The 23,103-nt window shown below is 38.0% G+C and overlaps 1 protein-coding gene across 2 annotated transcripts; it reads left to right on the plus strand.

The window, feature by feature from the left end:
* The first annotated feature begins 4,378 nt into the window (after positions 1-4,378).
* LOC132198751 (runt-related transcription factor 3-like) lies at positions 4,379-19,682 on the plus strand. Of its 2 annotated transcripts, none has more exons than XM_059622960.1 (5): positions 4,379-4,831; positions 13,408-13,521; positions 14,508-14,627; positions 17,672-17,950; positions 18,628-19,682. In XM_059622960.1, the coding sequence occupies exons 1-5, from the start codon at positions 4,423-4,425 to the stop codon at positions 19,221-19,223; spliced, it is 1,518 nt and encodes a 505-aa protein (XP_059478943.1). In that variant the 5' UTR covers positions 4,379-4,422; the 3' UTR covers positions 19,224-19,682. The 2 variants fall into 2 exon arrangements, with proteins under 2 accessions (XP_059478943.1, XP_059478952.1); XM_059622969.1 differs by having other exon boundaries at positions 13,408-13,512.
* The last annotated feature ends 3,421 nt before the right edge of the window (positions 19,683-23,103 follow it).

Raw genomic sequence — 23,103 nt, forward strand, 5'->3', positions numbered from 1 at the left:
TCGCGCAATAAGAGAATTAATATTTCGTCTGTCCAAAAGCCCCCGGCGTTTCGGCTGATTGATTTGGATTCTCAATCGCATGGAAATTTCTCGTCAAGGGAGAGCGAGCGAAATTGGATTGGGAACTTCCGAAGCTGGGATTCTAAAAATTATTATTTTCCGCGTTCTCTAAAATAAAGTGCCAATTTGAACAATCATAACACTTTCAGTTTATCGCAAAAGGTATTGAGTGTGCTATAATTTATAATTGTTAATTCATATTTAGATTTAAATTAAATTTAAATCAATAGACATATTTATTAAATATCGTTTTGTTTGCTTGTGAAAAAAGGTACTTAATTAACTTAATTATAAAGTTTAGTTTTATATCCAGGATACACAAATATTCCTAATTAAAATAAATTAATTGGGTTCAGTAAAAGATCTGCTTCTGTTTGTAAGTTAAGCCTGGGGGTTTTCCTAATGCTGTTCAAATCCTTCAAATCATTAGAACAGGAATGATAAAATGTTTTTTTTTTTAAATGCAAAAATTTATTGTTTTTTTTTTTATAAATAAATAAACTGATGTTTGTTGATTAAACGCTACAAGCGTGCAACTGCTTACCCCTAAAATAAACTCAATAAATTAAAAGCCGAAATTGATAAAATGCATGATGCGTGCATTATAATTAACAAAAATAAGCATTTTTTTTTATATAATGTTTTTAATATTTTGCTTTTTTGTTGCTATAAAAGAGTATAAAATTCAAGTGTCTCCATAATTAACCCACTGCGAAAAGAGCTATGATGTATCATTTCTAAACTTACAATTTTTTTTGCCATTCAATGATTCCTAATTAATTAAAATGTCACCAATTCAATAACATTAACACTAACCTTTTGTTTGGACATTTTTGCTCTTTGCATATTCATAAATTATTATTTTAATGATCAGACCTTAAGCTAAATTTTGTCGGATTCACAATTGTCAGTCAGAGTTAAATTTTATTAAGTTTTATGCAAAGAAAAAAAAATGTTTATTTTAAGTTACTATAGAATTTAGAGTTGAATTTGACGCAAGCTAACAAAATTTTGTTACATTTTGCATGTAAATTCAAAATCAGCACAGACAAGTTCTGACTGAAGTACCGAGGTCAACCAGAAACACGGGTACTGCCGAGTAAGACCACCGCTCTTCTTGTAGGACGAGGGTTAAATGAAAGAGACACGCTTGCACGCATGTAGCGAACTTACCTGATTTACATACCGATAGGGCGACCCTTTAAAGTGGTTCAAAGACCATGCAGTGGAGGTTTTGTGTGCGAGCGGCGACTCCCTTGAGACTGCCACTGTGTGTCTCCGGTGCTGCAAGTTGTCTGGCGAAATTGAGCTGATGTGTCCGCCGCTGCATACCAAAGATAGCGAGAGACCCTTGCCTATGTCCCTAAGGGACTAAATTTAATGGATATGTGATGATCTACCCGGGAATACAGATAGACTCGGAGCACCTCTACGCGCCCGCCGAAATGGACTTGTCATACTGGAAGCGTTGCTGCCACACACGAAACCTCATTCTCAATGGACGTGTTCGGTTATCCAACATGTGATTAATCTTGTGACGCTTCCTGCAAAGATGCCCATAGATGTTAACACATGTTCCCTCCACTTATTACGCTCTTAATTCCTGTTGAAAATGCTTAAAATTTACTATTTTTTTGGTATATATATGCTTGTAAATTAACATTTAATTGATTCAATTTAGTAAGGTTTTTTATTAGTCATCAGACTATTATTAAGTTCATCTATTTTTAAGATTATTATTAATTTTCTTAATTAATTATTAAATTATGTAGTTTCATATTTTTTGTCGAAAAAATCAATAACACCTATTTTTTCTCAATCCAAACATCGCAATGAAAATTTTCAAAGCGTATTTCAATCAATCGAGAAACTAAAAATTTGCGGAATCTTCTCAAGAAAAATTAAAAAATTGCACAGACAATGTTTTCTTATAAAACGACCAAGTTCTGATGAGATTTTAATTACAAATTATTGAAAAACAGCGCAGTAAACGTCAATTCTATGTACACGTTTATTAAATGAGGTCAAAATGTTGACACTTTTAAACGTGCATTGCATAAGACCTGCACTATTAAAAATTTATGCATGGTGGGAGATATTACGCAAGAGTGATTCTTGAAGAGTTTCCCTTGTAAAAATCCTTTTATCTCAAAAGGCGTATTGCGGTTTCCACGTTTCGCGTAATGCGATTTATTATTTTAAGTAAGGGTACACGGTAAAACGCTTTTGGTGTCAAGTGCCTGCTTCTCTAAATCGTGCTTGAGACTTCATTATCAAGTTTCGAGGTATACTTTGCAGTCCTAATCTGATTATTATTTTTTTTTAATTTTTTATATGGACAATAAAAATTAAATATTTTGTGTAGATGAATTTTTTTTTTGACCGAATTTAAACATTTAATCTCTTAATTAAGAGCCTATGAAGAAAATAAAATCTTGAATGATTTTTATTCACATTGTGTAATAAAATAGATTAAATTAGATTAGAAGTTTAATATCTTCAGTAATTTTTTTTTTGCTTCGAACTTTAAAATTAATTCACTGAGAGCAAAATAAAGATCAATTTCTTGTGTTCGTTAACATATCATGTGATTGATAATAAGTAAAAAATTATTAATATATTTGATAAAAAATCTATTAATAGATTTTTTCGTCCTGCTTTGAAATTTGAAAAATAATTACGGCATATATAATCATTAAGTTACTAATTAGCAAGAATGAGACAAAGAAGCCGCCAGGTGTTCTCTCGTAACTGGAGATTCTGTTTAAATTTGGGGAAGGGTGAAACTAATATTGCGTAGGCCAGGTAGGCAACGTGCGTGACACATCTGTTCAGCAGTTAGTCTACCCTATTTGCGCTTGGCAAGAAGTGATGAAGGGAAGATAATCTGGCCGGAGCTCATAAATAATTGTTCGCTTGTATAGCTTAATGATGTTATTTTCAATTCTGTTAAAAAAGGAAAAGGAATTTTCATGTTGAGCACGGGCAAATCTCTCTTTGAGAGAGAACTTATTATATTCAATTCCATCATATGCATTGTTAGTGTAGTGCAGTCGTGCAATTGTGTAACGCCCATGCAAATAACTCGGAAAAGTACTAAATTATTCACTGTGCAGATCAACCAAAGAATGAGGCGCCCCACATCATTGTGCGATCACAAGTGTTTGCTTTTTTGCAAGCGGAGCGCGCGCGAGAGGAAAAATCGGAGAGCTTTTTTCAAGTGGATCTAAAAAAGGAGAGTTAGTTGTGCGTGGGGGACGAACGAGTGTTTAGCAACGCGAAGGGTCGTATTTAATTTTATAATTGTTTGTTGCGATAAGAGAATATTGATGATAAAAAACGCCGCGCTTATTTTAAACTATAGTGTACAGTTTCGGATGTACTTCTCATTTCACACAAACGCACGGACGAACAACACCACTTGGAATCGCAATTCAGATTTCAAAGCAATGCAAAGTCCGCTCGAGTTTCAATTAGCAAGTGGTCGTGTGCCATGAGCCGCGCTGTCCGCCGTTAACGGTGTGCGGTGCGGAGAGCGATTGTCGCGATTCTGCACCACCGAGGAGCGCGGTCGGTGTCTTGGCTTGAAGAAAAGAAGCCTTTCTTCGTCGCCTCGAGTCAAAGCATGCGCACACCTATTTTTTCCGCGACCCGGCGGTGATTTTTCTCGGTGGAAAAGAAGACAGCTCCTCCCTCGTCGTTGGCTTTCTCCGCCCATCGGCGAGCGCTAGCCGCCGCCCTCAAGAAGGAAATCTTAAGACGAGGGAGTGAGGGTGCCGGTGTGGGGGGATGGCAAACTTTTCGGCATATCCACATGTTGAGTTTTTCCACGGCGTGTTTATCACCGAAGGGCGCCGGTGAAATACGAACTGCGCTATTTTGGCTTGTAAAACGAGAACGAGGAGCGCGTTTCTGGTGCACCAAAGAGGTGTGGAAGGTACGGTAGGCCAGCGCGTGGAGGTAGTGGTGGTAAGCCCCATATCCCACCAGCGGCGGCGGCGCTCTGCACCCACCCTGTGTGTACGAAAGAAGTCGTCTCTGTAAAAATATAGCCCTACCCTCATTTTTACCCCTCCCGTCGCCGCCCGCCACTGCCGCCGCCGCCAAAAAGAAGAAAAGCTGCCGCGCTGTGCGAGCATGTGTGTTAGTGTGAGTGAGTGCAATTTCTCTTCTTTTTATGTCCCACTGAGGTAGGGTTGGCAAGTTTGGCCGCCGCCGCCGGTAGTGGGGAGGATCTACACCCACAGAAAAGGCCGCGATATGATTCTCTAATTGGGCGAGTGTGGCAAACCTCAGTGGTGCACCCAACAATCCACAACTGCACACCGCATGCTGCTGCTGCTGTAGCCGCCGCTGACAGCCATGACCAAGACCAGCGTCCGCAAGATGCACGCAGAGTCGACGGCCGCGGCGGCCACCAAGGCCAGTAACGGCTCGTCGACGGCCTCGGCGGCCAACGAGCCGCTCACCGTTGAGAACTTTGCCGAGAGGGCGCTCAGCGAGATCCTGGCCGAGCGCCCTGGCGAACTCGTTCGGACCGGAAGTCCGCACTTTGTGTGCACCGTGTTGCCACCCCACTGGCGCTCCAACAAGACTCTGCCCGTGGCCTTCAAGGTGGTGGCCCTCGGCGACGTGCTGGACGGCACCCTGGTCACCGTGCGCGCTGGCAATGACGAGAACTATTGTGCCGAGTTGAGAAACTGTTCGGCGATCATGAAGAACCAAGTGGCCAAATTCAACGACCTCAGGTTCGTCGGAAGAAGTGGCAGAGGTGAGTGTGATCTGTTTTCGTATCTCTGAGCCTGGGTTGGTTACACGCAATAATTTGGTCGTTAAAATCTCTCAATTAAGCGCTCACCGCAATGCATGCATACGTCGAGGCGGCGGCGGGTCGGTGGCGCGGTGGGCTTGAAGAAAACCACCAACCGCTCTTGGGATGTTTAATGGAGCCGTCGTTTTCATGTTTTGAGGAAAGGTTGGATTTAATGTGGTGGAAAATTATTATTATTAATCATTCATGAGGAGTCATACAAAGCTAAAAGATTTCTGCTGTAACAATAAAAACGGAAAAATTTGAATTAAAGACAACTTTGTTGAGGAAGTGAAGAATTTGCAGAAGTTATTCCACATATTTATCATCAATTCTGAAACACGCAGAATTATTTTAATAGTTTTAGTGACGGAGAGAGTGAAAAAACAGTTTGCTTGGTAGACTGGCCCATATAAACTGTTGACAGAAAATTATTTAATTTAGTTAATAAAGTAAAAAAAAAAAAATATATTCAAATTTGAAATATTAACTTTAAAAGTAATATTAATATTAATAGCTATTTATTGAAACTTAAAAGCGTATATTGAATATAAATTTAAAAAAATTTAAATTTTATTCATCATGATATTTAATTTATTTAAAAGTAATATGAAATCTAATTATTAAAAAAAGTACTAGATAAACTTTGCGTACAAATTTTACTATTTCTCTTAAAAGTCCTGCTGTCAGCTAATACTTATTTTCTATGTGCTTAAACTTAATTTTCACGCTACGCTCATGAATGATTTACAGTACATTAAAAATAATTATCGCACTGTGCCGTATCGCAACCCTTGTCACTCCCCAGAACCCATTCTCAAATTTGCATATTCGCAGCTTATTCGTAATTAAAGAATTAATAATCTGGCTCGCGATGCAACCCCTTTTGTACCGTTTTACGCTGATGCGATGAACACCCCTTTTGCACTCTCTCTATTTGAAAACATTATTGCGTTGCGAGAAGCTGTCGAATGTTGAGCGCACGCGACCCTCTTTTGCGCTCCTGTGTTTTTTACTCTTTAATCTTATCCATCCCCATGTACGCGGAGCTAGAAGAAAATATGCTTCGCCCGCTCCCTCCCCAGCGGAAAAGTAAATCTTTGAGAAAACTTTCTCATCCCCCGTCCGCACGCTCGGAAAATAAGGCGAGTGAATTCTTCTCTCGGCGACGGTGGGCGACCCTTGGGAAAAAAGCTCCCAACAAACTTGCTGGCCATTAGCACGGCTTAATTAACGCTGCTTTGCAAGAAGACAAATTAAATATGTATGGAAGAGCGGGCCGAAAAGAGCATCTCTTTCCGCTGCCGATTTCTGACATTATCGCAGCAGCGGTAGACAAGGGCGCCTTTTTTAATGAGCTGCATCAAAAGGTTATCTGAGGGCATAGTTTTTATTTAAGGAGGTCTCAAATGTCGGCAAGACCTTTACCAGCAGGTGGCCGACACTCAAAATGAAGAGGGGCTAGAATGCCTTTTTGTTTTTATCAGCGCTTTCTACAACTATGTTTTTAAAATAGGTTATTTGAAATTTTTAACTTTTAATTTTTGGTAAACAAAAATTCAGAATTTAAAATAAAAAATTCGAATTATTATAATATCAATGTATGTTTTCATTAAATTTGATCATTCCAATAAATAAAAGTATTTTTTTATAGTTTCAAATAGAAAATTATTATCGTTATTATTAAATTAATAATAATATTAATATTGTTGTTAATTTATGTTAATTTATGTTAATTTTTACATCACATTGTTGCAAACCATTTTTTAAAATTAAAAAGTTTTAAACTTATTTTAATGCAATTTTTCAATCAACTAAACAAAGCATTGTTAAATAATTGATTTAAAATGCCTACTGTTAAAATTTGTCTTAAAAAGCAGCTATTTTTTATATATATATATATAAATGCACTCTCAAAAAAAAATTATATACTTAAATTATAAACTTTTTGCTAATTTGCAGTGCAGTATTTTGGAATTCGGAGAAGATTCTGCCGAGGCGTAAGCTCATAATAAAATCTCTCTATGCAGAATGCAATAGCCTTGTATAAAAAGGGGGAAGAATCCGGTTTATCCTTTCTTAAGCTTTATTACACCGTGTTTATTAAAGAGATTCTGTGCAGCATAACTCGAGGCAAAAAACAATTTGTTCTACTCAAGTTTAATTACAATGCTGCCGTTGGAGCCAAGACTTGCGAGTGCGGAGCTGCTGTTTTTACTCCAAACACGCTCGGGGGCTACCGACGAGCTCTCGCATTGATGCTGACAATATTAAAATCTCATATAATACCCCTCGCCCCCGCGCCTTACACTGAATTCCTGATGAGCTTTGTTAAACGCACTATCCTGACCCGCCAACGCAAATAAGACCCTAATGAAAATAATGAAAAGCCAAAAGTCGTTCGATTTTTTCAAAAGAGGTTTTCATATTTTTTTGATAAACTGCAGAATCGACGCAAAAACGGGTCCCTTTGTTGTGCTAAAACGTCACAGCTGCTTTTAACGCGCGTACGTCATTTTTAATATGTGGACAGTGTGTGAGAAGTGAAACGTGCGTGGCCCTCTCTCTTTTTACGCTTTTTCGGCGCTCTTGCTCTTTAAGTATGTGCAGAGAAGCAGGAGCTCGGGGGTCCAAGTTCAAATGGTGACAAATTGATCGATTGTTGTGGATGATGTCACCCTTGCTCCTTTTATACATTATTATATTCCTTATTCGCCGGGGGAGAAAAATCAACCCTCCGCGTGCCGACCTCCCTCGTCGTCGCTACTGTTTCCGTATTATGTTCGCTCACACCCTCTCCTTTTGTGCGAGTATCATACGCGATTCCTGTCTAGGACAGCTAGCATGACAGACTTTTTGAGATCACGCAGAAAATACGTTTGAGAGGAGGAGAGAGTTTAAAAAATGACAACATTGCATTATTAGTGACAAGGTTTTATAAACAGATTTTGACGAAGAAGCGGCAATAAAATAATAATAGATTTGAACAGTTTAAAAAAATAAAAGCTTAAAATTATTTCTCGTGCTTCATTGAGAATATTGCATCTATCAATGTGCATTAATTGTTATTCTTTGTGTTCGAAGATAAAATAGAAAAAAATCAATTGTAATGGCCAAGTTTATGTAACTGAACTGACCGTATCTCTACAAAATACGAAGTGAAAATGATCATGTCATCGATAAACGCATGTATTTTTTTGTCAGAGGAATAAAAGATTTATTAAGTAAATTTTTTTGGCGATATTCAATTAATTTAAAAAATGAAATGCACCATAGATGGATCTTCTACATTCAAATTTCTTTAATGATAAGAATATCTAATTTGCTATAACGCTTGAAAATTCTTATCAATTGTATATTTTGTTATTATTTTTATGGGTTTCAAATTATATAAAATAGTAAAAACAAAAATAACTGAATACCTACATTGAATAAAAATAAAATATGTTAAAATAATTTTTAGATTTATATGTTTAAAAAAAATATGTTACTAAATGCTTCAATAATTGTTTATTTATTGCGTCATTTAATTTATAAATTGAAATTTTTAAGTAACCATTATTGAACTTGACATTCTTCCAGCCTAATGAATGGTAGTTTTTCCCCACACCTTGCGAACTCGGTTGCGCGCGGAGACTTCTGTGGTCCATCGCAAACACAACCCTCTTTATCTTGTTACCCGAGACGCGCCTCTGCACTCTATGTGGTTCTCACATCAAACATGGCCCGGTGTGATTCTTTTGCTGGAAGTCTTTCTAACGAATCTGTTGGTCGGGACGCCAGTTTTTTCTCTTCTTTTTTTGCGCCACGGTAGTTTGCGTGTTTGATTCTGTGTGTGTGTCGATGATGAAAGAGAGGAAGCCCGAAAGCCGCCGAGGTTTCCTTTGTGCACCACGCCTAGCACAGAGAGAGCAAAGAAGAAAAGATGCATGTGACAACTCACATGCATGCTTTGTTTTTTATTCTATTTCACGGTGCGCCACACTTTATGGTTTGTTAGGGTGATATCGATTTTTATGCGGAAGACGTTCTGTTCTTCATATTTCAAGAGGTTTTTGCTAAAGGGAAGGTTTGAATTTTAAAACTTTATACAATAATAATCACAAAAAAGAATCTGATCCACTTTAAAAATTATTTGTATTTCTCCAATTCAATTTTTTTTAGCATTTTTAAAATTAGATAATTTTACAAACATTTTTTTAGATAAAAATTCTATTTGTTTTTTTTTCTTAATTTGAAAATAACTTCAAACTTCTAAATTTATTTTTCATCGTCAACTTAAAGTTTCTTCCATTTACCAATTATCTCTCAAATTTGACTTCAAAAAGCATAAAATTCCCATGTGTATCTTTATACTTGGATTGGAAAAGTCTCCCTCACACGAGCTGGCTGAGCAGAGGTTATGAAGCTCTTTGGAGCGTGAATTGTTTGTCTCTCTAGCGTAAGTTGCTCGAGTTTTGTCTGCGTGGTCCTTGTTGGATTGCGGCGGATAGAGACGTGGTGGGTGTGTAATGAGATAAACGCTATCCGCCGCCGACGACGACGCAACCACCGCACCACGGCGTTTTTGTCGTTTCGTCCCTCTCCAAGTATTGCCAGTGATGAAGAAGACACGCGAAAACACACTGCCAAATTTCACGCTGGTTAAGAACGAGCCGAGCGTGATGTGCGAGCGCCCACTCTGCTAGAAAATAAAAGTGGCTGCCCAACGGCAGTTGCGAGGAAGCAAAATGCGGTTTTGTAGAAAAGATAAACTGAGGAATGTTTCAAAATGTTTATTTTTTCTTAAAATTTTTTCACAATTATTGAGCTGTTTCAACTATAGATGTTTAAAATCCTGATTCAAAATTCTTTTAAGGAAGAATTTTTATGTATTTTAAAATCCTTTTTTTAAATTTTAAAGAAATTAAAAAAAAATCTTTAGAAATCTTGAATGTAATAATTTAATTAAATTGTGTGTATTGAAATAACCCTGTCAGGACTCCACCACTTTTTGCGCGCACGCTATTGAGCAAATGTCTCAATCCAAGCACTGGCATCTCGCTCTGCTTTCCAACTCCGCAGAACTTTACAGCCACGCATTGAAGCATTCTGTTTGCGGGTGATAGTCTGCGGTAATCCTCGTTGGCTTACACAGCGACGTGTTCGTTTGTACCAATTTATGCATGGTGCACAGCCCCAATCGAGTTATATTGAGGCTATATATTTTGCAGTTCCCATGCCAGAATAATAACGTCTTTATATATCGAATCAATATGGGTGTGTGTGTTCTTTTTATGAAGGTTCAATGTGCGGAGAGAGGGAAAACAAGCAAAACAGAGAGATGCCATTTGGCTCGGAAAATAGCTGACTTGGCGACCCAATTCGATTCTCGTCTTATTTTGTGGGGTTTAAATTGAAACGCGTGGCGACATGAAAGCCGAGCAACCTCGGTTTTATTGTTGGACTTTTTCCAGAGCAATCAAGCAGTAGATTTTTTTTGCGGATTTTCATTTTATTTTTAATTTACTCCTCCAGTAAATAAGAAGTAAATTGATAATAATTTCCCCCTTTGTTTCATTCTCCAAGCAAATTAAGAGAGAATTCTGCCGGAATTCATTTATTGTAATTTATTATTCAAAGCTTGACTGAATCGCTGACGTTTATAGTAGGTTGCATGTCTGTCAGGGGCGTTTAGACGCAAATCATCCCTCTCTTGCTCGCACTCCACGGTGGCAGTGTTTGCTTTGTTGACTGCCTACTTCATAACAAAACCACGCAGGCAGGGTTGTATTTTGGGGTTGCATCCGTGTTCCCGCCCTTTATAATAATAATTATTATTGTTGGCCGCCGACTCGCGCGTCTTGCCTCTTCTCTTCGCCTAACACGCAAGAAGTCTCATAAATATTTCACGCTTATTCCAAAAGTGAGAATGGTACCGAGCTGCACAAGTCGGATGTGTGTGTGAGACTGCCACATTATTCCGTTTCAACCGCCTGTCAGCGCTAATTTATAATTAAACACACACACACACTTGGAAATCTGAAACTTGCAAGGAGACAATTTGTACGAGTGCATGAGCTGGAAAATGTAAATTGTATTTAAAATAGCTATAGTTGCTTCAATGCAAAAATGTTTTTGAATTATTATTATTAAAAATCTGCAAATTAAGTCACAATTCAAAGGTTTTCTATAAATTTTGCACATGTATTAAAGAATAGTAAATAAATATTTTTTAAGTGTAGCATAGTAAATAATTATAACACACTATTTTGTTATTTGAATCTAGGGTATTGAGACAAGTGAGACTAATATTTTATAAAAATATTTATAATAAGAATTAAATTTATTAATTTTTAAAAAAAATTTAAATACGAAAATTTTTAAAGTTTTTTTTTGACATATTAAATACATAATAAAATTTATTAATTTTTATTTTTATTTAATTTTAATGATTTACAAATTTAACATTTGTTAAGTTTTAAAGAGATGCCGATGGTAAATTGTTATTGATTATACTTAATTTAACCTAAAAAGTATTTTTATTTTCGAAGTGTGTCTTATTAAGAACGTGTTTTCGTCAGAAACCTCAGTTAAGTTCTCAACTCTTGTTTTGTGAAGTTTATATTGATAATAATTATAATACGATTAATTCAAATTTATTTGTTTCAAAAATCTCATGTACGTTACTCATATTTTTTTCTTAAATTGAACAAAATGCATCAACTCTGCTAGAATTGTAAATGAATGCTTTGTTTTTTTTTCATTTAGAAAATAAAAAGTATAAAATTGCCACTTTTCGTTAAAGAGAAAAGAGAATCTAGCCAGAGATATCCCCTCCAAAAATGAGTTTTTGCACCTTGGCCGCTGATATAAATATTTTATTTTTAATTTCATTTAAGGCAAGCCATATTTCCGTGGGTGCGTCGGTCGGTTTCTCAAATTAGTCTAGCTCTCTGCCGCTGTACAACTCCCAGGCCGGGGCTGCGAAATGTTTTATGATTGCGAGCTGCGTTATTGGCTGGCAAGACCGCATGCTAAGAACAATGCGAGAGAACGAGAAAAGCGGCGCATTAACTATTCAACCGAGCCATCTTGAGGTGCGCCTCAATTATTTAACCATTTTTCATTGCTATGGTAACCCGAGAATTATTATCATCTCGCAGCTTTTTTATGCACGCGCGCGCGTTTTCTTTTATTCCCTTTTTCGCCGGCCGCTCTCCACAGCAATAAAAGCAGAGAGAAAGAGAAAAAAAGTTAGAATAAAGAACCCCGGCGAGATTGAAGCAGGCCGCGTTTTATTGTCTCTGGTCGGACTGAAAGAGTGAGTGGCGGTCAAGGTAAGATGTGCCCATCAGGGTCAAACGCGGCCAAGGTGGGAAACAATGAGCCGCAGTTTGAGGCCTCCAATTAGCAAAACGGCCTCTCGAGCGCCCGCCAGTGTATCACAAAAACCCTCACGTGGTACCCCGAAGCGACTACCACGCAGTTTGCTTGACCACTCACGGTCTTTATTTAGGGCTAAGCTCGTGTGAGTTAATCTAAAAAGGTCTTTCTGAATACAATTATTATTAAAATTCAAATAAATTTTAATTTTTTGTATTTTGCTCCATTCCTTACTTAAATTTTGTAAATACAAAAACATCTCACTTTAGTTTAAATTAGAAACATTAAAAAAAATCCTATTTAAAAATTTTTATGAAATTTATTTGTATTGCATAATTTTTGTAATGGCTTTTCTTGGGTGGTTAATCAAAATTTCCCTGGAAATAAAAAATTAACTTGAAGTTAACTTTATATTATTAGAAAATTCTTAATGCACTTTTAAATTTAAGATTTGTAAAAAAATATTTCCCCTTACTCGCTGCTGGAAATGAGAAAAGTTCCCACCTACTTTTTGGCGCTCGGTCTTTTGCAGTCAGCAAATTTATTTCTCTTTCTAGCTGCAGCTGTTACCGCGTGCTGCTGTGATCACTGACTGATGAAAAACTCTGCCACTTCATCATCGTGCATTAAAAAGGGTCGCGCCCCCAGTCGCTGCACCGTCATTTTCCGCATTTAATCTCAGCTTTAAAAATTCTACTTCATCTCCTTACATTGCATTATAAAAACTGAAAATTGTTCGGTCATCTTTCAAATTGCTTGTTTTGCTCCGTTTTTTATTCTTTCTGTCAAATTAAAAGCAAGAAGGATGGAAAAATCCTAGTTTTCTTCAAATTGACGCACACACTGCTTTACATGTGCGCGCCTACTGCAAATATGAAAAGCGCAGTAAAACAGCCGTCATTAGTGTTATTCACGTGTCACTCCAATGCACTTGCGACCTTAATTTAAAAATTAACGCCTACCATGAAAATGGAAGAGCTGTCTCGGTTATATTTAACATGTTAAGACTGAACAAAATTGTTCAATCAAAAAATCTGAACCATGCCATGAACTTTAAATTGGTGTTTTAATTATTGCCACATTATTATTATTTTTTAATTACACTTTTACATAAAATTTCCATGAATTAATCCGTATGAAATTTATAATTTTTTTTGTCTTGATTGTTTCAGGAAAGAGCTTCACGTTAACCATAATTGTGAGCACGTCGCCGCCTCAGATCACCACCTACACAAAAGCCATAAAAGTGACGGTTGATGGGCCTCGGGAGCCTAGAAGTAAGACAAGTAAGTGCGTTTTCAATGCACTACATCCATACGTTATTAATTAGCCCTCATCTCGGCCAGGCGCACACACATTGAAATTTGTAGCCTCTCCTTTCGTTCCAATTACACCCCTGATCCTTGAGTAGGGTATCGATCCACTCTTGTCACTCCAGGTCACAATCTCTTTCTTGTTTAAATCGTAGCAGTTTTTAATTAAAGCTGATATCTTCAATTTATTCCATCGGCAAAATCCATCAAAGGGAATTTCAATATTTGCCATTGAGTATTTTATTTTCCATTCAGCCGGCGTTGTTGCGAGGCACCATAAATAAAATAGAAATAGAAGGCAATAAAAAAGTAGGAGTCAATAAAAGTCAAACGGGCAGACCAAATAACACAACACTAATTGATCTGATATGCGTTTGCGTTTTTGAAACACCTCCAATCTGCTTGCCAAGCATGTAAAATCCGACGTGTGTGTGCCCCGTATAACCGTCAATTTATTTTATTGACCCAAAAACTATGGACGTTGTTTTATTGCATTGCTGCGCACGATTAATTAATTGGTTTGCCAAACACTCATAAAGTGATTGTGGGGTGGAAACAGCAACGCTTTACAACTACCAATAAATTTCACAAGTAATATGGAGTTTAGAAGAAATTATCTCTCAAAAATTAATTTTATAATTTTTAGCTCTAAATAATTTCAATTAGTAACCAAACAAAATCTAAAATATTTGAAAAATTATTTTGTTTTAATTTCCCCTATCACGTGTTGCTGTTTTGATGTCACAACTACTTACAATTATTAAGTCGGTCAGAGGGCATCGGAGATGAAAATCTCCCTTCTCTCTGTCGTTGGCCGGAAATAATTCTCAGGTACTACAAGTAAGTTGTGTGCGTACCAATGCCGTTAAGAGGGTGCCAAGCTGCCTTGACCCAAGGGGGAGCAGCTCTCCAACTGGCTTTATTACCGGCAGATAAAGAGGCAATTACTGATGTTGCAGGGCACCAGGCGTTCCACCCCTTCCACTTTGGTCATCGAACACACTTCCACTTCGGCAACCCCCTTGACCAGCCTCGAATACCTGACCCTTTGGCTGGATCGTTACCCTTCAAACTATCAGGTAAGTTTGTATAGAACCTGACTGACTTTGGGAATTTCCGTTGGTGATTTAATATTTTTATCGATGGAGAGTCCAGTTTAGATGGGGGAGATTTTCTTACCAGGGGTCAAGAAAAGTGTTATTGTTGTTCCAGCAAGCACTAAAGCGATGATGTTATGGCTGGCAATAAATTGCAAACTATTCCTTTTAAGAGCTGGGGGTCAGTCCTCTTCTAGACTGCACTCACCAGAATAAAGTATAAGAATAATCTTCAAAAGTAGAATAAAATAGTTCATTGTCCAAAGAGTTTTATTTATATTCTTGTTTGGAAAAAAAGTTTTGTTTAAGAGTTCAAAGTTTTCAAATAAAAAAAGTGCATTTAAAAAAACAAGCTTAAAATTCTAGAATTCAAAATTATTATTCATTAAAGGTTATTTTTATTTCTCTTTATAATGAAATCGGGCTGATTTTTTCCTTTTCAATCTAAGCCGTGAAATTCGGTCCCCTCTAATGCTGATTAAGAAGCAAGTCACATTTCACACACTTTCGGTCGGTGTCAAATCCAACACGGACCCGCAGGTCAATCGCAGTGAGGCGATCTCTGTCGTGCGAAACGCGCTCCACGAAATGCAAAATTAATGGAGTAGGTTTTGGCGGGGGATGCGCGCCGATGATAAACTATCTGCCCCGGCTCTCAAGAATCGGAAACAGTATCATCCCAAGACACCGGCAAACGTCTGCTCGCCTTTGCATTCGCAAGGGCGTCGCTCTCGCATTGAGATGCAAAACCAGCAGCAACCCTCTCGCATTTGACAATTAATCTTATCCGGCGATGACAGCCGGCAGGGAGCGGAATGTGATTTTTTTTGTTCGTCTCACAAGAAGAGTGCGATTTATTTTTCTCTTTGTCTGTTTTCTTTCTTTTCTTTTCTGCCTTCTGCTTATCAACTCCCGGCACGTTCCTGAGCGATGCGGTGTCACACTTGGCGCCGCAGACTTACTTTCTTCTCTCTCTTCCCTCTTTGAGGGACGCGTTTTCGCACCTTCCCTATTTGTGTTCCTTCCGGGCGCATTAATTAAATAGACTCGCAAGGAACGAGGTGTAAAGTAAAGAGACGTGCTGCACGACTTGCGTGTTTCCCTTCCGATCCAAATCTATTAAGTCCAATTAGTGTTGGTTACAAATTCTTAACCAGAAAATGGGGAAAATTCTCAAAGGGAGATTACTTTGAGAAAAAAAGTAAAGAAATCTCTTGGAATTGACTTAAGAAATATTCTTTTTACTTATATCAATAAATTCAGAGTAAAATAAATTTACTAAAAGGAGATCCGTGTAAAATCCATTTACTTCAATTAATTTGACTTTGTGTAACTAGCAATGATCATCAACTCTTGCCTGCTCGAATCCTCAAAATTTATGCAGTACATTCTAATTTAAATACTATGATTAATAAAGAACTAGTTACAGTTTTAATAATTTTCACTTACTAATGCCAAGTAAAAAATAAATATAAATTTGTACAAATTTTTAGTCCTAGAAAAGATAAAAAAAACTGGTCCAGTTTAACTGGATTTATTAGCAACGTAGAATTTCAGAAAATCTAATAATTAAAGAAAAATATTATAAAATTTTTTTATGAAAAGTGTTTGTTAAAAAGTATATTTTAAAACATTGTAATTCAATAATATTCTTAACTTAAAAATATTTATTCATTTCTATGAAAGAAAAAAATTTCTTGTAATGGAATATGCAAATTTTATTATGGATCTTGTCGAGTGATTCCGGCGTTTCAACAGAGAGAGCTCTCGCTCTGTGCAAAATCGTCGAAAACGGCGGTACCCACAGCGTGAGCACCACTGGCGAGTCGCTCGGGGGTTGAAAGGGTTAGCGCGAGATGGCAGAGATATTCAGCGCGGCAGAGGGTGCCGCAGTCCGACGCGAGGCGCCACCCTCTGCTTCTAATTTGCATGGCAACATTGCTGAATTGTTAATTGCGCGAAAATCCGGGCTGCCGATAAAATCGCTTCGCAATTATTTCGCGAAAAGGGTGAAGGCACTTTCGGTGAAAGTATGTATAGTACAAGTGTGGCGTCGGAAAAAGTCGGGAGAGTGCCCGCTTCTTCTTTTCATAAAGTAGAAAAGAAGAGGGAAGAAGATGTGCAGGGAAGGGGAGTTGGAAGGCGACGTCCTTCTTCTGGAAATCAAGAGCTCGGTGCTAAAAAGAGTGGCAGCTTTGTTTTTTTCCTTAATGAAAGAAAGACGGATTCGCCCTTTTTCCTCTCTCCTAGTCGCTATAAAGCTGAGCGTTAATTTTGCTTAAGCTGCAGGCAGACGTGTCCTCCTCTCCTAAAAAATAAAAGCAGCCAAGGGAGAGTGGAAGAGAGAGAGGAACGCGCTGAATTTTCTTATTTTTCCCAGCAGCAGCTCATAATTAAGAAAGAATGTCAAGCCTCCAGGCTGCAATCTTGTAAAGTAGACGATTGACAAAGTAATTAAGAAAAAAGCTGCTGAGCGTAGAGAAAACACAAAGTTTTGCTTCACGCGCGCGGGGTTGGCTGCCGAGAGTGCGACACGCGAGCCCCCCCGTCTAAAGCAGAGGGTGGCTTTGCTGTCTTTGGCAGCGAGCGAGCGGAGCGGCGACCGCCTGCTCATTTGCAGCACCAAGGCGGCGGCGGCCAAATTTAATTACCCATCCCTCCTAATTTCGAACCCTTATACTTGACTCGCCCGCGCCAACCGGCGTTCTCGCCACCCTTTTAACATTTGCACCCCCGCGGGGCAATCTGTAAAAATTGCTGACATTTTTAATGCGCTAGGCAGATTATTTCGAATTGCTTCTCCAAGAAAGGAATAATGAGCCGTCGCGAAAGTGCCAACCACCGAGGCCGTAAATTTTATAGTTCACACGCAGTGAAAGGGGAAAGATAGACCTTTCCATAACTAAATCTTTTTATGATAATCAAAGATATAGATGCCTAATTACATTTTTTTTTACATCAAAATTTTTCATTTTAATTTTTGTAATTTTACTATAAATGTAAAATTTTGTCATCTTTCTTCTTAGGAATCGTCCAGCACCTTGGTATGAACGCTGGTGAGCATCCGTGGAGTGCGTTCAGGGCGTCGCACCCCTATCCGCACCAATACTCTTTGCAACAGCCCACCGGATTACACGGTCCACATTTCCCGGCGACGGCAGCTGCAGTAGCCGCCGCTCACGCACTCGCCTTTCCCGGTAGAGCAGCGGCCGCGGCGACGGCGGTCCATGATGAGCAGTCCGCGCTGCAAAACCTTAGCACAAACGAAGCACTACCAAGACCAAATTCTCCAGTTAGAGCAACATGTGAGTTCAAATACTTCTTAATGTGTATTTTCTTTCTTTTTATAATCATTTAATATAATTGGAATGAAGGAAATGCTTTGCGTAATATCACGTATTTTGGCTGATTTAATTTCAATATTCAGAATTATTATATTTTAATTTACCAAGTTGCCTACAATTTTAAACAATAGTATTTTAATTATTCTACTAGTAATGTGGTTGCTAATTTTTTAGGCAGAAGATTACAAAAAAAACTTCATTAATTTCACTATTAGAAACCCGTAGTCCTATTTCAGCACTAACGCACCATGATTTCATATCTTAAATTACCAAATTTGGCCAAATAGCTGCTATAATTATAGAATAAAATTGATCAAATTTTTTTGTTATTAAATTAACATAAAGCTAAAATGATAATAGATATTACAAAAAATATAAAAGTCTTATTTTGTGCATTAAATATAAGAATATGTAATGTCATAAACTATAAAACTATTTAACAAAATTTCTTAAATAATTAAAATTAAGAAATTAATTGATTAAGTAAATTTTTTGCGTTACATACATGAGGCATTATTTTGTTTGTTTTAATTTTGCAAATCTTGGATATTTAATTTCATTCAAACAAATTTTTTACCCAATCAATTTATAAACATGGCTATAAAAAATTAAATTGATTTAATTTCGTTTCTTTGCAGGCGCCGAAAGCATCACAAGTCGTCCAAAGCTGCTCGCCCCCAGCCCTAAAGCAGCGACAGTTTCAAACGACACCCCTACCTCCAGTTCGTCTGCATCCCGCCACCGCAGCACACCCTGTTCGACCACCCTGAGCCCCAGGTCTCCTGAGACGGCCGGTTCGGCGACCACCGAGTCCTCAGCTACCCCCGTCCCCAGCTCCCGACCAACCCTTCCCCTGATGCACCTGCCCTCGTTGCTTGGCGGCCACAGCTACTACAGCAGCATGTTTCTGCACAACCCTCTGCTACCCCCCAGCCTCCTCTACTCGCACCTCTACCCCAACCACTTCCCTGGCCACGAACAACTGATGGCCGCCGCGCACCTGCGGCCGCCGCTCGAGTCTCCGGCCGATTCTTCCGAGGACAAAACGCACCCTGAGGACTGCAGCATGAAGGGAAGGGCTGAGACGACTTCGCCACCCCCCTCCTCATCTTCACCACCCTTGAAGGCTTCAACGCCACCGGCTGACGTGACGCAACCGGCGCGGTCAAATGTGTCCAGCCCTGGAAGGGCGATGGCGCGTAAACCCACCACAGATGTGTGGCGGCCGTATTAAAAATTATTAAAAAAAAAAAACGATTAGTCATTTCAAGTCAATTTTTTATTGAAATACTTTATGTGATCCCTCTGTGTTTAAAATATATATTAATTAAATAAAATGTGAATAGAGTTAATTTACTTAGAAGGAAGCATTTCTGTTTCTGTAAATTTGTTAATTGTATTTGTTGATATAAACCTTTTAAAATGTATCTGAATTTCCCTCCGTTGTAGCACCCAGTGTAAAGAGCACCCTGACAAATCAAAACTTCCGTTCGCAGATGTCGTTGAGTTTCCGCGTGTGAAATGTAAAAAATAAATAATCAGTCTGTACAAATGGAAATAAAAAAATTAAACTGTTATTCCCAATTCACACTGGTTCTGACAACGAGAGAGTGCGATTGTAAAATCACCGAGTATGGACGATTCATTTGAGCAAATGCAATGTATGATGTACGTTAAATGGAAGGAAAATAAAATTCACCACTCTTTAAAGTACACAAAAGCGAGAGCTCATTTCTAACTTTCTGAAATATATCACCATAGGGGTTGGTTTTTCCGTCGCAAGAGGAAGAAGTAACATGACACGTGTAATGGGCCCGATGCCTCCAATAAAAATTTAAATAACCTCTTGGCTGCGTGACTGCCTTTTATTTTTTAATCTCGGGTAAACAAAAAATTACTCGCCTTGAAAAGTCATCTCGATCCCCAGCAGCATTAAGAGTGGCTGTCGAGTGCCTTTTTCATCCCCCCTGTATAATGCCGCCAATAATAAGGCGCAGGGGTGCGCACCTCTTCTTAATGAACCATCGCAAACTAGCTCCTTTCATTCCAAATTTAAAAATGTCTATCTTGTCCCTTCGGCTGCACCCCTCGATCTCTCGCACCTTTTGGCTGCTCTTGATAGGCATTAAGGAGGAAAAATTACTTTGCTTCCGAGTTTGATTTATTCAACAACTGATAAGTGAAACTTTTTATACGCCCCCGAGGGGGAGAAGACGCAAGCCAGCGAGCGGAGAGAGAAAAAAGAGAGCAAGCGGGCACGACACAGCCGAAATAAAAATACATAAAAAGAGCGAGGCAGTGAGGAAATTGAAACCCTCGACGGGATAAAAAGCAGCGCTCCGCTCTCAGCGTGGGTGTCTTTTAAAAATAATTACATTGGAAACAAACTTTATGCTCCTTTATTCATATTTTATGGCTTGAATATTTTAGACTCTTTTTCGAGTTGTGCGCAGTGGCGCGAGTTATCAAAATAAAATATATGACACTGGGGAAAAAGGCAGAAAACCATAGTGTGCTGCCAAGGGTGATTGAAAATGAATTTGTTTTATTCTGTTTGAAAAGGAGGAAATTATTCTCACTTCAAATTAATGAATGAACTTTTTTTGGCCTGTTCTTCGAGAATATAACGAATTGAACTGGATGAACACGATCTTTGATATTTTTCTTCTTCTGTTCTTACAATAAAAATTCTCACCTAATTTTAATAAAAAAAAAGATGAAACTTTTTTCCATTATGAATTCTCGACATGTTAATTATTGTGAAATCACTTACCTCAAGTTTAATGCGATGACAGATGTGAGATGATCCTCGTCAGCAAATTGCAATTTCATCTTTCAACTTCTGCATGCTTGAAAGTCGAGATAAGATGAGCAGTGATCTGATCGATTATCATTTCTAGATGCAGTAACAACTAGTGCTGTATTTCAAGCCACTTTGATGCACATATTCAATGAATTACATAAATTATTAGCACAGAAATTTTAAACAATACATTATGTGACCCGAGAACATTGAAAAAATCAACGCAGTACGTAACAGTGCTTTTATCGCAACGTCCTGGCTTTCATACACTAAACATCGAACAGCTGGATGGCCTGGATGGATTATAGTTCAGCTGTTAGGAGGGGGAGTGTCACCCAAAATCCAGTCTGGCTAAGTCAGCATCCATTTAATTTGGCATTGGTTGCCAATGATATACCAATCTGAAAAATTTTTGCCCATCTTGAATCGTATTTATCAAATTTCAATTATCTATGATTTTCTGGGCATCAACTGATTGTTGGACTGCAGCTGTAAACTTTATTGTGAAGAATTGGCAGTGTTTGTCATTTGTGCTGTTATTGAAAGACCCAATTTGTTTGGGTTACTTCCTGATGATAGATGACACTACTTCCTAGACTCGCAGACGTGACACGAATTCAACGATCTCTTCGACGAAACGACCATCACCAAGTGTAAAAACTAAGAACAACGCAAAAAAGCAGAAAAGGTAAGGATTTATTTTTTCTACCCTAGTAAACTAATTCATTTTAATGGAATTTTTGTCAAAATTTCATTATTATTTTCTTATTAACTCATCAAATGAATTTAATATTCTTTTTCGTGGAATTTAGCATAAATATGATGGTCACTTTTTTCCAGCAACTTTAAGAACGTATAAGCAGAATTTATTTCATATTTTTTTATCCTTTATGTGTTAGAAAACACCGGGAACCGTTTTTTTCTAGAAAGTAAACTTAATTTACCCTACATACTTTTTACTTTTTGCTCAACTGGTCTCGCCTTCCTAACTTTAAAAAACACATACGACAATAGTAACACTAACTTTTAGTTTATTTGATTCTTATGATTTTATTGGTTCAGAACATTGTGTTGATTTTTGTTTTATTACTTGTTTGTAGCAACAACATGATCATTTAATATCTATTTCAAATCAAAACACTTGTGATTAATGAGGCCTACCCTCCAGTCTCTAATATATAATATGATTGTATAATCGGAGACTCAATTGTCTAAAACTAATCCTCTCACAGTGGAACTGAGCAGCACGCATATCAAATCAAAACTATGTGTACACCACATTATGCTGGTGTACGGATAATGAAGCGTCTAGCCGCGTTTCGCCGAAATGATGCAGCGCCGCGTGCATGCGCGCATCCTCAGTCGGCGAGATACAATTATTCGGGCGACTCATTTGCATCAGAGGCGAGGCCACCGAGGGCAGGTACTGTAGTAGTACAAATGGCATCATCAGCAGATCAAAGCATGGCAAACAATCCGCTTATAAACCGGCGGTATGAGCTCGGCGGTGAGGCCGCGGTGAGTGATCGGCCGGCGTGCATGTGAGCATCACTGATCGCATAATGGACTGCCATTCACTAACTAAGCCCGCGCCTAATAAACACATACGGCTAATGCAGCCCCTAATGATGTTAAACCTTTTTCCATCTGCTAATGAACGAAAATGTCGCCGCTGCTGCCGTCGGTGCGCAGACCGTTTTTTATTCTCCCTCACTCGCAGCGCTGGATTTGCAGGCCGTGATTTTGAGCCGCTCTTTTCTGCGGTCGGGATTTATGTTTTGGTCGCCGCTTTGTTCCCTTTCTGTTTATGGCATTCGTCATCAACACCGTTAATAATGGGAAAATGCGTGAAAACTGTTCGTGAAAATGCAGAAAAATAATTTAAAATAGAGTGCAATTAAAAGTAAAAAATTTATTTATTTTATAATTATTATTTCTAATTAGAAAATTTATCATTCATACAAAGCTTGTAAAGACCTCATTGGTAGTGTTTTTCACTTATTTTATAAATAACTTTTTTAGAAAATCAAATGAAAAATTTTGAATCAATTTCAAAAAATTTTCAACGCTTTAAGTATCAGGTAGTATAAAAATACTCGTTTCCTTTTTTCCTCTTTTCATGTTTATTTAACCTTTTCCCTTCTACATAAATGTTCAGAAACTAAGCAGTATAATGGCGGCTGCTGAACAGTTTGATAACAGTTATCAATGCGCACCTTGAAAAAAGAGGGGAATTTTTTTGAACCTCGCCGGAACATTTAGTAAACAATGAGACGAACAAGAGCACGCAATGGAATACTTCTCATTTTAA

The sequence above is a fragment of the Neocloeon triangulifer genome, unplaced genomic scaffold (genome assembly GCF_031216515.1).
Source record: "Neocloeon triangulifer isolate White Clay Creek 2 clone unplaced genomic scaffold, ASM3121651v1 ptg000001l, whole genome shotgun sequence".
Classification (NCBI taxonomy): domain Eukaryota; kingdom Metazoa; phylum Arthropoda; class Insecta; order Ephemeroptera; family Baetidae; genus Neocloeon; species Neocloeon triangulifer.